This window comes from Onychomys torridus, chromosome 6 (assembly GCF_903995425.1).
Source record: "Onychomys torridus chromosome 6, mOncTor1.1, whole genome shotgun sequence".
In the NCBI taxonomy this organism is placed as follows: Eukaryota; Metazoa; Chordata; class Mammalia; order Rodentia; family Cricetidae; genus Onychomys; species Onychomys torridus.
In genome coordinates this window covers 17,246,346-17,262,086 of record NC_050448.1, presented here as the reverse complement: position 1 = coordinate 17,262,086, position 15,741 = coordinate 17,246,346, and the positions used below count along the sequence as shown (strand labels likewise).

The following is a 15,741-nucleotide window of genomic DNA, read 5'->3' as shown; positions in this document are numbered from 1 at the left end:
CTGGAAGAGCCGTTCTGTTCTCCTGTCTAGAGAGGAGGGATAGAAATTAAGTGGGGGAAATGGAAAAACAACAACAACCTCATCTATATAAAATGTAATAAACTATTTTCACCCCCCCAAAAAAATCAGTTCCCCATGCTTTAAAATAGAAACATCCTAAATTCCTATTTGAATGTCCTCAGGTACATCTCCGGCTCGGACCTCTTTCTCAGTGCGAGCTACATCTATAGTCATTACTGTGACTGCAAAGACCAACATTATTACCTTTCTGGGGACAAAATCAATGATGTCATCTGCCTTCCTGTGGAAAGGTTATCTCGCATGACACCAGTGTTGGCCTGCCAGGACAGGGTGCTCCGAGTTTTACAGGTGATGTCCTTTGCATTTTTCAATCTTTCCATTATCCAGGAAATTGTTATGAATTCTTCATGCTTAAAGTTTCTTTAATGAGTCCTTCTTTAAGTATCCTATGTGAAGTTGAATGTGAGAAAATATTTTTACATTTGATAATTCTTACTTCAGGCAAATTGTTGGAACCTTTTGAAAGTTTTTAGAAAATATATAGGCAGGTAAAAGGCTTGTTTCTGCTTCCCTGTCCCCAATCCTGAATGCAGACCATCAGAATGGAGCACTTCGATACAGAGAACTGTTGTCAACACTTGCCCCATTTCCTTCCTTCACTGCTGTTCTAGTCCTCAAAATTAAAGGGAGAAATTGGGGAGAAGAGAAGGCGAGAGATGATTTGAATTTATCTGTCACTTAATCACAGTATGTAGAATAAAGTACTCAGTAAATAATTCATTGCATAAATAAATGGTAGTGTGTTTGCCTAACATGTATGAACCCTTGGGTTTGAAACCCAGTGCTATATAAACCTCATGCAAGCCCCAAATTGCAGCACTCAGGAGGTGGAGGCAGGAGAATCAGAAATCCAAGATCATCCTTAGCTTTGTAAGGCATTTGAGACCAGCCTAGGATAGGTGAGATCCTGTTTCAAAAGCGACAAAGCAGGAATGGGTTTCTAGGGTTTCTAGGGTGCCGCTTTGTTTTACACAAGGCTATCTATATTCTTATTATATTATATCTTACTTATCATTTATTTTTCACGACATGGTATTACCATATAGTCCCTGTATGGACCAGAACTTGCTGTGTAGAGCAGGATACCCTCAAACTCACAGAGATCCACATAACTCTGCTTCCCAAGTGCTGGGATCAAAGGTGTGTGCTACCATGCCTGCCTGTATTCTTATTGTTAAAAATAAATCAGCAAGGATCTGTGAAAGGAGAAAACTGAACATTTTCCTCTGTCTTGCTCATCTCTCCTTGCCTGCCTTTCACAACTTGTAGATGTTCTTTATTTACTTGTAGATGCCCATAAACTTTCAAATGGTAGATAAAGGCCAGGACTTCCTTTACGAAGTGACTTTGAGTGTGCTCAGGGTTTTGAAATTATTCTGTCTTAAACACCAGTTAACTCTAGAGAAGTCAGAAGAAATAACACTTGTTCCTGCGGAGCTTTGAAAGGGGGTTACCGGTATATGGTTTTCAGATAGACAGCACACTAAAGATGAAAACTATTTGCTCCTCTGTCTAGAAGTTCATTGAGTTGTTTGGTTTGGGGATCTGGTTAATTTTTTTTTTTCCTAATAAAGTTCAAAATTAAAAAATATAAACTATTGAAAGTAGAGAATATATTATGCATTTTTCTCACTTTCAATGTGTTAGTATACATAAAATTATTGACAAACATTTATATTTACAACCTACTTTCTTAAAGTACTTTTAAGTGTTTTATAGGTTAATAGATTTAGATATTGATGTTTCCCATATTTTTTTTTTAGTTTCAGCTTTTATAATTCTTGTTTTCTTTCAGGGATCTGATGTGATATATGAAATTGAAGTTCCTGGTCCACCCACTGTCTTGGCACTACATAATGGAGATGGCGGTAATCAGATTTCAATATCACTGCCAGTTACGAGTGTGAAGATTATTAAGTAAAAACAGAAAGCTAGATACAGAATGAAGTAGAATTAAGTGTGTTCACCTCTGCTCACTTGCCTGCTCAGTAATGTATTATTGAACTTCCTCATCTTGAAATTAGATGTAGGTGATACACTTCACGTTGTGACCACATGGTGATGATTTTATTTTAATTTCTATGAATCATAACAGCACAGTAGAGGGGAACATTTATGTTTGCTTTTCATTGATGAGATTGTTGCTTTGAGGTAGTAAGAGCGTAGACATGAACGTCATACAGTTAGGATTCCATAGGAACCACCTCGGAACAGAAGAGTAATGCCAGTCTGGCTTCCGGGCACCTCAGGACCGGCTTTCTAGAAAAGAATAAATGCCACGGAAAGGAACCTTAGTCAGAAATTTTAAACGTGGTTCAAAGGTACAAAGCCAGCGTGGACAAGCATTCTGCATACATGAAATTTATTTATTTTTTTACTAATTTATTTTTCTGATATATAAAAAACTACATATGAATTGTAGTATCATTGTAGTATCATATGATGTCTTGATATATATTTATACAAAATATTTTTCTCTTTAAAAAATTTTCCCAGATTAAGTTTCTTGGCTTTATGTAATATTTGAAAAGTGAGATTTTTATGGTAATTTTTTTTTTTTTTTTTTTTTTTTTAAGATCTAGTGTTTGTATGTTCCCTTTAATTTTCATTAGGTGACTCTGGAGAAGGCCTTCTGTTTGGTACATCAGATGGAAAGCTTGGGCTTATTCAGATCACCACATCCAAGCCCATACACAAATGGGAAATTCGAAATGACAAAAAGCGGGGAGGTACGTTTTCAGTCTAGTTTAGATTATGAAATTTCAACAATTATTTAATGGAGTATGCAATTTATTCCGTTTTATTTGGTTATATTATATAGCAGGCTTTGTGATTCACAGAGACACCTCTGACTTATCTACTATTGGTTTATGGCATCTATTATACTATATATATAATTTTTAAAATTAGGAATGCTACTTGTAGTTTGGGATAGACATGTAGGTTAATCTCCATTATTCCATGTTAAACCCCACTGGAATGGAGACTTAATTGGAATTTGAGACATTTGGTGGGATATAAAGAATGTAGTAGTGGGTCAGAAACAATTCCTATTTTCTAAAGAGTTTATAAATTTCCAAGAATTTATACCTAACTTGGTAGGTAGTGAGATGGCTGTTAATATGTACAGGATATTTGTTCATCTGTTCATTTATCCCTTAGCAAATACTTGCTGGGGAAACAAAGAGCCAATGAATGACTGTGTGTGATCAATCCCTCACGTGGCCATGTGAAGAGAATGCAGTGAGTTAGTGTATAGTAGCGTGATGATGGAAGCAGCTCCTTCTAGACTCAATGATAGAGAAAGTGCTCTAGAATAGATAAATCTGAGGGGAGAAGATTTGGGGGAAATAGTATTGTAAGAGGAGGAAAAAAGAATTGCAAAGCCCTGAGACAGAGGTGAGATCGATTCACTGGGGAACCGTAGAAAGACCAGGGTGGCTGAACACAGGAATGCGGCCTGAGGAGACGTTAGAGGAGTGGAGCAAACTGCAGGTCCGAAGCCTGGGAAGAGTGAATTTTAATTAGAGTGCAGCAGGAGGTCCTAGGAGAATTGTGTGTGGAAGGTGTGACATGATCAAATTCACTAAAAAGAAGCAAAGTAGATTTGCATAGAGAATGGATTTGGGAAGAAACATCCACATTGGGAACATAGAGACCACTTTGGAGGTGTTGTAGTCACCATGATTTGTCATGGTCCAGAGCATCCTGGCTCATCCTCACTATAATGGAAGTATGTATGTGGAGGTAGAGGATTTGATACAGAGAGTTAGAAGAATGATATCAGAGATACAGCCTAGAATTCTTTAGCCTATGCATCAGTGGCATAATTTACTGAAAACTGAGGAAGCCTGGAGAGTGAGAGCGGAACTGATGCAGGGAAGTGAAGACATGAAAGAATTGGGCTGGGGGCATCAGCAGGTTGAGATGCCCATGTGTGCAGGGTGGTGCCAAGTTGGACATAAGAGCCTGGGGCTTACTGAGAAGCCAAGCTAAAGGGAGATGTAAATGTAGGTCCATTGCTGTATAAATTGTATCTAAAGCTTTGGAAATCAATGAATGTAGGTGGAAAAGAGGGGGAAAAACACCCAATTATGTGCAAAATTGTTCTTTTTCGTTACTATATAAAATTTTCATAACTATGTGGTATGAAAATATATGGATATATGTATATATTCTCTTGCATATCTGTTGGTTTTCTAACCCATCGCTCTCCTTGCTTACACCTCCCCCTTTTTCATAGGTATCTTGTGTATTGACAGCTTTGATATCATGGGTGATGGGGTTAAAGATTTACTTGTTGGGAGAGATGATGGAGTGGTGGAAGTGTATAGTTTTGAGAATGCAAATGAGCCCGTGCTACGATATGATCAGGTAAATTCATTTAGAAAGATTTGTGTGGGGAATGGGGCTGTAGTTTAGTGGTGGAGGCCATGCCAATTGTGTATAAAGTCCTGGTTCTAGCCGGGCGTTGGTGGTGCACACCTTTAATCCCAGCACTTGGGAGGCAGAACCAGGCGGATTTCTGTGAGTTCGAGGCCAGCCTGGGCTACCGAGTGAGTTCCAGGAAAGGCACAAAGCTACACAGAGAAACCCTGTCTCGAAAAACAAAAACAAAAAAAAAAGTCCTGGTTCTATCCCTAATACTGTAAACTAGAAGCAAGACAAAAGACTGTATACTAACCATATGTCCATTGTTGTAGAAATTATTGAGAGTTTGAATTTTAGTAAATCCAAACATAGCAAAATATTGCTTCTTAAAACAAAATGCTGTTGCTCTATCCTGACCTGGTGGTGAGACCTCTACATCCCAGCAACTCTGGCTGAGGCCGGAGGATCACAAATTCAAGGCCTGCCTTGAAGAGTAAGCAGCTTTAGTGAGACTGTTCCAAAGCAGAAACTAAGAAGGGCCAGGATATTGCACAGTGGCCAATACTTTCCTACTGTGCACCACGCCCTAGGTTCACCCACAGGGCAACCAGATAAATAAATACTTGTAAAAATATTGCCATTATCAAAATCTCTAGTCTGTTTTTGTGTTTTAGTGGCAGAGTACTGCCTTTAAGCTGAATAATAAATTCCTTTTTAATATCACTCTTGAATATAATTTTGAATTTCTTAGGTATTAAATATTTTATTCTACTTTCTATGACTCATAATAACACAGTAGAGGGGAAACACTTAAAGGTTTGGTTTTCATTGATGAGATTGTTTTAAGGTAGTAAGAGCATAGACATGAATGTCATACAGTTAGGATTCCATAGGAACCACCTTGAAGCAGAGGAGTAATGGTAGTCTGGCTTCTGGACACCTCAGGACCAGCTTTCTTAGAAAAGAATAAATGCCAGGTAAAGGTATTTTAGTTCAGAAATGTTTAATGTAATTAAAACATATAGAGCCAACATAGACAAGCATTCGGGCATACATACAATCTTTTTTCTCCTACTTTTTTCAATTTATTTTTTATTAATTTATTTTTCTGATGTATAAAAACTGTAGTGCAAATTCTAATTGGTTTAATAATAGAAACCTGGAGTCAGATATCAAGGGTGAAAGATGAAAGATCAGAGAAGCAGAGGAGCCAGCCACAGTCATCTCTTACCTCAGACTTCTCAGACCAAAAAGAGGGTGAGCTCCTGCTTTGGCCACTTACTCTCTCCACCCAGCCAAATCACCTGTCTGTTGTCTCTACAGACCTCCAGACCGCTATGGTTAGCTAATGGCTAGCTCCACCCTCTGATCTTCAGGCAAGCTTTATTTATTTGTTAGAGCACAAACAAAATATCACCAAAAACTTATATATAAATGGTGGTATCATATGATGCTTTGATTCATGTATATCAAATATATTTTCTCTAAATGTTTTAAATTGTATCCGTGAATTTGTATATTCAGTGTTTGTAGAGAGGTGTTTGTATGTATGTGAATCCATGTGGAAGTCAGAGGATAACTTTTGGGAATTGGTTCTCTCTTTCCACCATATGGGTCCCAGGGATCAAACTCAGGTTGTCAGGCATGGCAACAAGATCTTTACCCACTGAGTTATCTTTCTGGTCCCTGAGTATAATGCTTCCGTAGTATTAAACATATTTCTTGGTGAAAACACTCAAAATCATTCCTTGTAGCCCTTTGAAATCTATGGTACATAATTGCTGTCTGTAGTTGGCCTACACAGTGGCAAATACTCTTTTCCTTCTGTGTCATGATTCTCTATCAGCACGTAACAAATAAGTATAAATCCATAAATCGGGTATCAGAACTTCATACATATATAACTTGATACTCCTTAATCCACTTTTCCTTATTCTTCCCTTCCCTACTCTTGGCATCTACAGTACCCACCACTCTATTTTTTTTAATTTTATAAGATCTTTATTGACAGATAATTCACATAGTATACAATTTTCCTGTTTGTACAATTTGATAGACTTAGTCCAGTATCCTCATAGGCCCATGACAAAATCACCACTTCCTGTTTTAGAGCATTGCTGTCTTCAATTTCTTTCTTTCCTTTTTTTTTTTTTTTTTTTTTTAACCCCTCAATGCCGTTTATTGAAGGAGGGAGGAAATCTTAAATACAGGCTTACAGCACAATGGGAGAACCCCGGAGGGTAGAAGTTCGCTTCCCATGTTTTACAATCTTGCATCTAAGCTGTTAATGCCCAATATGCATGATACACAGACAAGGAACTTCCCTTAAGCATTCAGGAGGGTGGAATCTCTCAGGGAATTAGCATAGGGAGGATATCAAGGTCAAGGTCAGCAAGCAAGGCAACAGTTACCCAAAACAGGGGCCAGGGCCCTACAGGTTCCCCCCCCCCCCCCTTTTACTAAGAAATGAACTTCTGACTTAGGTTGCATGGGACGTCAGCAGGTCACCTTACCTGTCGTGGAAACACCTGTCCAGGCCACACAGGCGCTCTGTCTTAGGTTCCACCACTCTATTTTTAACTCCTAGGAGTCCACACTTGATCGTCCACATATGAATGGGAGCTTGTGGTACTTGTCTTTCTATGCCTGGCTTATTTCAATGCATGTGATTTCCAATCACATCTGCGTTGTTGTAAAATGCAGGATTTTATTCTTTTGTGGCTAAACAGTGTTCTGTTTTATGAAGTGGTGCTGGTGTATGGTGTTTGATTACTATAACGAAATCCACGAGGGCGGGCCACCTTACAGAGCTTTAGTTTGGCTTCTGGTTCTGAGATGGAAGGAGTACACGGCTTCATCTGGTCATGGGGCTCTTGCTGGCAGATTCCCAGCAGAGCAGAGTGCCACAAATACCAGAGAGATCGGATGGTGCTTGTGTTTTCTCTCGTTCTCTTACAAAGGCCCAGGACCCATTCTGAGGCTCCACCTAAAGACTCTATCTATCAACCCCTTTCCAAAGCCCCTCCCCAATCCCTTAGTTGGATTAATCCATTAACCCATGATTTTGAAGCTCCTGTGGGTATCTACATGTTCCCTGGAAGGAACACCTGATTCCTTCCAGAGTTTCTTCATGCTGCCTCACAGAGGCTACACTGAGGCTGCTTCAAATAATAGTGTCCACAAAGTGTTGCAGAGGAGGCTGTGTGGAAATTAAAACATTACACGGTTGACTATTTTACAGATGTGGTTCAAACTTGTTACCTTACTGTAAAAAGTCATCTTGCTATGTAAGATTCAAGAAATAGTTCAGAGCCGGGTGCTGGTGGCACACACACCTTTAAATCCCAGCAGGTGGATCTTTGAGTTGCCTGGGCTACAGAGTGAGTTCCAGGAGAGCCATGGCTGCACAGAGAAACCCTGTCTCGAAAAAGACAAAACAGAACAAACAAAAGCCAAAGAAATAGTTCAGGTATAGGACAGTATTGGTTCGTGATGTGCTTTTTTTGCCAGTGTCTCCATGTCTGGGTAGGATTGTGTGCCCAGTTCCCCTCTCCATGCTGAGATTTGGTCTGGCTTGGGTTTGCACAAGTTTTGTGTGTGCTATCACAACCACTATGAATTCTTATGTGCAGCTGCCCTGCTGTGTCCAGTAGATGTTTCTTTTAATCACCCACTGCTCGTGGCTCTTACCCTCTTTTGGCCTCTTCTGAAATGTCCTCTGAGCCTCGGTGGTGTGTTTATGCCTGTAAGGATAGGTTCTCCCTAAGGCCGGATCTGTCTAACCATAGATCCTTGGCCCAGTAATGGTGCCACATATGGGTTTTTGAGAAAGTAATTTCAACGTAAGCTTTTGGTTATAGATAAATGTAAAATAATCCCATAGTGGACTGAGAGATTGCTCAGTTGTTAAGAGCTTTCAAAGAGGACCCGTGTTTTATTCCCACCATGCATGTTGATGGCTGACAGTAAGTAGCCTGTAACTCTGGCTCCAAGATGTTCTGAGGCTTCAGGCTTTCCTGAGTACTTGTACTCACGTGCCCATCCCCCCATCCAAATAAATAAATATATGTTAAAGGATTCCATCTACTTATACTAAAGTGCATAGGAGTATATTACATTGAAATGAAAGTACGTAGGGAAAGTGGAGTGAAAATAAAAGTTGACACACATCATGCACACGCAAACAAACACACACACAGTTTTTTATTTTTAAAAGAAGAGGAGCCGGCAAGATAGTTTAGTGGGTAAAGGTGCTGGCCACCCAGCCTGGCAAAGGGATTGCCATCCCCAGCCCTGTAAGGTGGAGAGCGAAGAAGGGGAGAAGTGACTCCTGGGGTTGCCTTCTGACCTCCACATTCTCACTATAGTGTGCTTGCTCGCACACTTAGACATACATCTACATCCGAATATATTTACAATTATAATGAAGGGTGAAATTTAAAAATAAAAGTTCAAGAAGAAAAAGGAACAATGTAACATTTCTGTTACATTCAGTTATTCTAACATACCTCTTACTTTCAATGTCAGTGACTGTATATATAAATTTTCCCTGGTATTTAGATTGACTGGGTATGATTTTTAAATGTCACGGTTTTGTTTTATAATATTAAAACTTCCATGAGGTTATAATAAAAATTCTAGAAGTTAAGTTACAAACATACAACAAAGTATAGTTTTTTTTCCATTAAAGAAAAAAAAACAACCCTCTGAAGAAATTCATAGACGAGACTAAATTTACTAGCTGCTTTGTTCATATAATTGACCAAACCTTCCTTCTTTATAGAAATTGCTTTGTTTTCTAGATGCTGATACTGAGTGCTGTACACAAACATGCTAGTTATTTTGAATCTTCTTTCCTGTATTTAAAAGTGCTAGAATTTTCTAGCATTTGTTCAGATCTTTCCTCATCTCAGTGTCTGCACATGATGAATATCCACTAAATATGTGTTGAGTGCCTGGAGACAGGAAGAGAGGTTTTACAGCTTATTTTAACATGTCTTTGAAATGTTGAAATATTAACGAAGCGGATGGTCTTGCATTTATTTTAGATGTTGTCTGAAAGCATTACATCGATCCAGGGTGGCTGTGTAGGGAAAGATGGTTATGATGAAATTGTGCTGGCCACGTATTCAGGTAAGGTAATGATGGTGGGCAGCTGAAGAATAATGAAAAAAAAACCAACTAGATTTAATAAAGTTATTTTTTGACTAATTTTATTTATTTTACGTGTGTGTGTGTATGTGTGTGTGTATCTGTATGTGTGTGTGTATGTATGTGTGTGTGTGTGTGTGTGTGTGTGTGTGTATGACATATAGTACATGATGTATTTGCTTGCCAAGCCTGACAACTGAGGTCCATCCCCAGATCCCATGTAGGAGAGGGGAAGAACCAGTTTCTGCAAATTGTATGACTTCTTTCAGGCATGTGCCCTGGCATATTTACTCCCCCCCCCGTCTAAATCAATGTAATATTTTTTAAAAATAAGGAAAATGGCTGGGGACATAGCTCAGTGGTTTTATTGCCTCAAATGTGTAGGGCCCCGTGTTGGATCTAACACTGGGTATTTTGAAGAGTGCTTTGCCTGTCTCTAGTAAATTAAGATATATTCTTCAATGTAAAAAGAAGTAGTTACTAAAATTGAGACTACATTTTGGCCTAATGCATTTCTTATAAAAAAAAAAAAAACCTTAATTTTAAAGAGATAGTTTTTGTATTTTCATAGTAGTCTTTTGAGTGCAGATTTCCATGACAATAATTAGTAACAGCCAATTTTGATTTTTCAGCTACTTTTGAATTTGCTATAATGTACTGACTTAATACCATACTTGAAAACTGAGGTTTTTAAGAATTGAAAGATTGAGCACTTCAAGGAAAAAGTAGTGTTATGAAATGCTTAAGTACTTCCTTTATGATGTGAATATATTTTAGTTTGAATTTTTTATTCTATTTTCTAAGAAACCGTAGGGCTAAGTTAGGTTGATGACGGTAGATGGAGCGGAGTGTACCTGGGGGTTCTGTTACCAGCTTTTGCAGGCAGCACTAAGTGTGAGTGTAACTCGTCTTTGCAGGCTGGATTACAGGGCTGACAACGGAGCCCACTCATAAGGAAAGTGGGCCAGGAGAAGAGCTAAAGCTCCACCAGGAAATGCAGAATAAAATTTCCTCCTTACGGTAACTTTTTTTGCTGTTTCCATCTCATCAAAGTTTGTACTTGCCCTTCATGTTACCCATGGGCTCACTTGCTTAATTTTAATGGTCGGAATGATACATCTCATAAAAGCTTAGAGACCTGAGAAAATTAGCAGTAAGTAAGTGTTGATCAATCTTTTGAGTTTGAAAAATACCTTCCCTATGCATTATTCTTTTTTTATGTTTGTTTGTTTTTTGTATTTTTTGTTTTTTCAAGACAGGGTTTCTCTGAGTAGTTTTGTCCTGAATCTCGTTCTGTAGACCAGGCTGGCCTTGAACTCTCAGAGATCCACCCGGCTCTGCCTCCCGAGTGCTGGGATTAAAGACATGTGCCACCATCACCTGGCTATTCTTACTGTTTTTGTTTTGTGGAACAAGGTCTCTCATAGGCCAGGCTGCTCTCTAACTCACTCTTGTTTCTGCTTCCATGGTGCTGGGGCCAGGTGTGCTGTACCACACCCATCTGGTGCATTAGTCTCTCTTGACTTACTGGTCCCGAATTGCACTTTTTTTTTTTGCTGGAGCTGAGACCGAACCCAGGGCCTTGCGCTTGCTAGGCAAGCGCTCTACCACTGAGCTAAACCCCCAACCCCAGCATTTTTAGTTTTTTACTTAGCTGTAGGTAGTTAAAATGTTTTGCTTCTGTTTTCCAGAGCATTACAAGTAAATGAACAGAAGTGACTAGATTTTTTTCATTCACTCTGCTGTTAACTATTCCTGTGAATCCTTCTGATCTGTCAAATTCTCTTGCTGGACCTGAATAATGCTGACTCCCTTCAATGCTGACATTGCTTTCATGGCCCATTCAATTCGATATGTCCTGTGAAAAGTTGACCTCATGCTCACATACAATAAGGAAATGGAAGTTGTAAAACTTTTATTGACTGGGCATCCCTTGCTAACCTCTTAGGGAAGTGGGAGCTCACCTGTTTTGGTGGTCGTTGAAGGCTACAGGAACTTTTAAGGATGCCACAAGTACTAGTTGCATGATCTTGTTTATAAAGAGCATTGGGAAAGCATTACACAAGCTAATTCTGCCAGATTTACTCAGGGTATCCTAGTTCCTGCAATAAGGAAATAGTGAGATGACTCACTTGCTAAGAAACCATGAAGACCAGAGTTCAGATCCCCAGTGCCCATATAAGGAGCTGGGCAGGTGTGGCCTGCCTATAATCCCAACACTCAGGAGACAGATGAGGGACCCTTGGAATTTTCTAGCTAGCTAGCTAGACTAACTGCAATTTGCAAATGTAGGTTCATTGAGAAACCCTGCCTTAATAAGTAAAGTAGAGTGTGACCAAGGAAGGCCCTACACCAACGTCTGGCCTCCACACACATATGAACACACATGTAGATACATCCATACACATGTATCCACATGCCTGTGAACATGTATACACACATGTATACCACACATATACTTCTTTAAAAAAATACCAACTAGAGTGACTGACTGCTATGTTAGAAACTCATTATACCTACAAGAGTGTCAGATCCCTTGGAACTGGAGTTACGGTTGTGAGCTGCCACGTGGTTGCTAGGAATTGAACTCAAGTCCTCTGAAAGAGCAGCCAGTGATCTTAACAGCTGAGCCATCTCTCCAGCCCCAAATACCTCTTTTATAACCAAATCTTCCCCTTCTCTATCACAATATAATATAAGCTGTGTTATAAACATATTCTTTTGTTCATTCAGCACATAGAATACTGGAGTAAATATGAAATATTGATGAGTAAATATTTCTTGGATAAACTAATATTTTCCTTGATTTATTGCATGCATCCCATTAAATCTTCTCAGACCTCTCCCCTGAATTTGGGCTAACTTTCATGTTGCCCCAGTACTGTTACTTCATTTGCATGTAGCCTTTCCCCTTAACCGAAACACCCCTTGACAACACTCATAGAGAATCTGCTCCAACATTTGATAGAACTCCAGTAGTGCTACTGGTTCCTAATCATCCTGTCTCTTCCACATGTTAGCATTCTGCAGCCTCCTCCCTGTTTTGTGTGTCTGCACTGCTGACTTACAGAAACGTTTATGCTGCCCGGCTGCACGCTTTAGTCTTTTGCATTAGGTCTCCTGTGTCAGCGTCTCTTCTGATCAGTGCCGTCTACAGCTGTCGCCATGTTCATGTGGTGGAGTTGGTAATTTGCAGTCTTGATACAGCTCCATTAGTAATGTTGCTATTGGGCTAAGTGGATGTTTCAGTTTTTGGATCAGTAATAACTGATGTGGAATGATTTGGTCAGTCATAGAAGCAAACATGTTCCTATTGGTATGAAACAGTTTTAGCTTCTCAGAAGGAAACACCTCACACGTTTGTGCACACTCTGGGGATCTCAAGTGTCTGTGGGTGATAAGATCGTGTGTGCTTTCCTGCAGGAGTGAGTTAGAACATCTGCAGTTTAAGGTACTGCAGGAAAGAGAAAACTACCAACAGTCTTCACAGTCAAGCAAAGCGAAGTCAACAGTTCCTTCATTTAGTATAAATGACAAGTTCACATTGAATAAAGATGATGCTAGCTACAGCCTTGTCTTAGAGGTGCAGACTGCAATAGATAACGTCTTAATACAGGTAAGCACCATGCCTAGCTTCTTAGCTTTAGGCTAGATCTGGGGTTTTTTGTGTTTTGTTTTGTTTTGTTTTTGTTTTACAAACCAGTCATGTGCCCTAATTATTAACAAACATTTTAAATTCTAGACAGTAATTCCAAATGTTTGCAGATTCTTCATGTTGTGTTAGGTAGTCAATAACCTATAGGTTATTTGAGTTATATCTTTACTTTTTATTTATTGTATACTCATTAACCAAAAATGTGTGAACTTCGGTGTCCAGGAAGAACAGAAAGGACAACAGGATTTCCTTCTTTGGCCTCCCCCTGGGAGAATCTTAACCTAATGTGGCTTAGAAAACTCCAGTCTATGCTAGGTGCCAGGGCTTGGCCTGTCATTTTAGCCTCACTCACAAGGCTGAGGCAGGAGGACTGCTACAAGTTTGAGGCCAATCTGAACTATAGAGTGAGACCTTGCCTCAAAACAAACAAAAACAAAAACAAAAACGAACAAACAAAAAAACCCAGGGGGCTGGAGAGAGGGCTCAGTGGTTAAGAGCACCGACTGCTCTTCCAGAGGTCCTGAGTTCAATTCCCAGCACCCACATGGTGGCTCACAACCATCTGTAATGAGATCTGGTGCCCTCTTCTGTATACATAATAAATAAATAAATCTTTAAAAAAAAATAATAAATCTTTTTTAAAAAGCAAAAAAAAGAAACAATAAATAAATAAATAAATAAATAAAAACAAACCAGGGAAGAGTCCAATGTTTAGTCCTTTGTAAAAGCATTTTCTGAATCTCCAGATACTAAGATGATATTTTTATTTTAAGCAGATTCTAGGTAGACCAGAGGCCAAGTAGCTAATCTCAAGGGGTGATTTTAGGGATATTAATATGTAACTCACAACTGTTTTTTGGGTTATTTATTTAAATTGGAATATAGCCATGGAATAGAAAAGGATAGATGGAAAATTATTAGATGAAAAACTCATAAAAAATGGGAGAGTATTAAATTGGAAGAACACAGGCCAGGCTTGGTGGCGAATGCCTGTAATCCCAGCACTCGGGAGGCAGAGACAGGTGGATCTCTGTGAGTTGGAGGGCCAGCCTGGTCTACAGAGCTAGTCCAGGACAGGCTCCAAAGCTACAGAGAAACCCTGTCTTGGGAAAAAAACAAAAACAAAAACAAACAAAAAAAAAAAAAACGGAAGAACACAATTTATCTGCCCAAAAGATACAATAAAGAAATCAGATTATTAATTAGAGGAAGGCTTCTTCCATTGTGTTAGCTCATAGGCTGCCACACTGAACCACACTAGGAGCTCCAGGCTCATGCATCCCAGAGCAGCTGGCAGCAGCAGCTTTCTCTTAGAAACATCTCTGCTGAGGAGGCCATGTGATTGTGTAACAGATGAAATTCCGCTGGATAAAAGTGAGCTGTCAGCTAGGGAAGTGGTTCGGTTTCCAAAGTGCTTGCCATGCCAGAGTTAGCACTCGGGTTTGGGTCCACAGGTGGCTCTGGGTCTGTAATCCCAGCACTAGCAGAGACAAGTAAATCCCTGGAGCTTTCTGGTCAGCTGGTCTAGTTAAGTGGATTAGTGGAGACTCTGTCTCAAAAACTAAGATGGAAAATGACCAAGAAGGATACCTGTAAGTGCATATACATGCACATATTCATATACCCACACACTACACACATATAACTGATATAATCCAAATAACTTCATAATTAGAGTCCCTGATAATGTCTTTTCACTAATAAAAGCAAAAACTTTAAGGAGATAAGAGAGAATGTTCTCTGATTTCTTCTGATAGGCCAAATATTAAAGAATAGATGATCATAAAAATTTTTTTCTTCATTGAACTTACTTTCTAGAAATATAAACCATTAGCTGAGCATGGTGTTGCACACCCATAATCCCACACTGAAAAGTCTAAGGAGGATCCCAGGTTTTAAGGCCAGACTCCTGGTGAGACCCTTTTTACAAATGGAGAAGCCAGGAGTGAAGGAGTAAAGCACTCCTTTTATCCGAGCAGTGGAGAGGCAGAGGTGGTCATATCTCTGTGAGTTCAAGGCCAGCCTGGTCTACATATAGAGGGTACATGGGGAGAACTTGTCTAAACAGCACCAGGGAAGGAGGAGTGTAAATTAAAAGTATTCATACTCTCAAACTTGAAGATTTATGAACCAGAACTAAGGAGAATCAGAGTATACATTTTGTGTATACTTCTAGGTTTTCCTTCTGAACCTTTTTTGTTTTTAATATTTGCTTAGAGTGATGTCCCAATTGATCTACTTGATGTGGATAAGAATTCTGCTGTCGTGAGCTTTAGCAGTTGTGACACAGAGGTAAGTTAAGAACAAACACAAACGCTTCACGTCTTGGTTTTGTTGCACTGTTTACAGTGAAGTCTGTAAGTGCTGCCAGGGTTTGAAGTTGCTGTCTCCATCATCCCCTTGCTGGCTTTTCTGTACAGTCTGCTTATGTCCTTTCCCTCTCCTCAGATGTCCTGACCCAGGCCCTGCCCTGCGCTCCCAGG

At 39.5% G+C, this 15,741-nt stretch overlaps 1 protein-coding gene across 2 annotated transcripts in view; it reads left to right on the top strand.

The window, feature by feature from the left end:
* Positions 1–15,741, top strand: part of Bbs7 (Bardet-Biedl syndrome 7) — a 42,779-nt gene that overhangs the window by 6,039 nt on the left and 20,999 nt on the right. For both annotated transcript variants that reach the window (XM_036190782.1, XM_036190781.1), the window contains exons 5-12: positions 183–369; positions 1,877–1,949; positions 2,694–2,810; positions 4,325–4,455; positions 9,501–9,585; positions 10,521–10,623; positions 13,027–13,219; positions 15,476–15,550. In XM_036190782.1, coding sequence (XP_036046675.1) covers positions 183–369; positions 1,877–1,949; positions 2,694–2,810; positions 4,325–4,455; positions 9,501–9,585; positions 10,521–10,623; positions 13,027–13,219; positions 15,476–15,550 — 964 coding nt within the window. The remainder of the gene's footprint in view (positions 1–182; positions 370–1,876; positions 1,950–2,693; positions 2,811–4,324; positions 4,456–9,500; positions 9,586–10,520; positions 10,624–13,026; positions 13,220–15,475; positions 15,551–15,741) is intronic.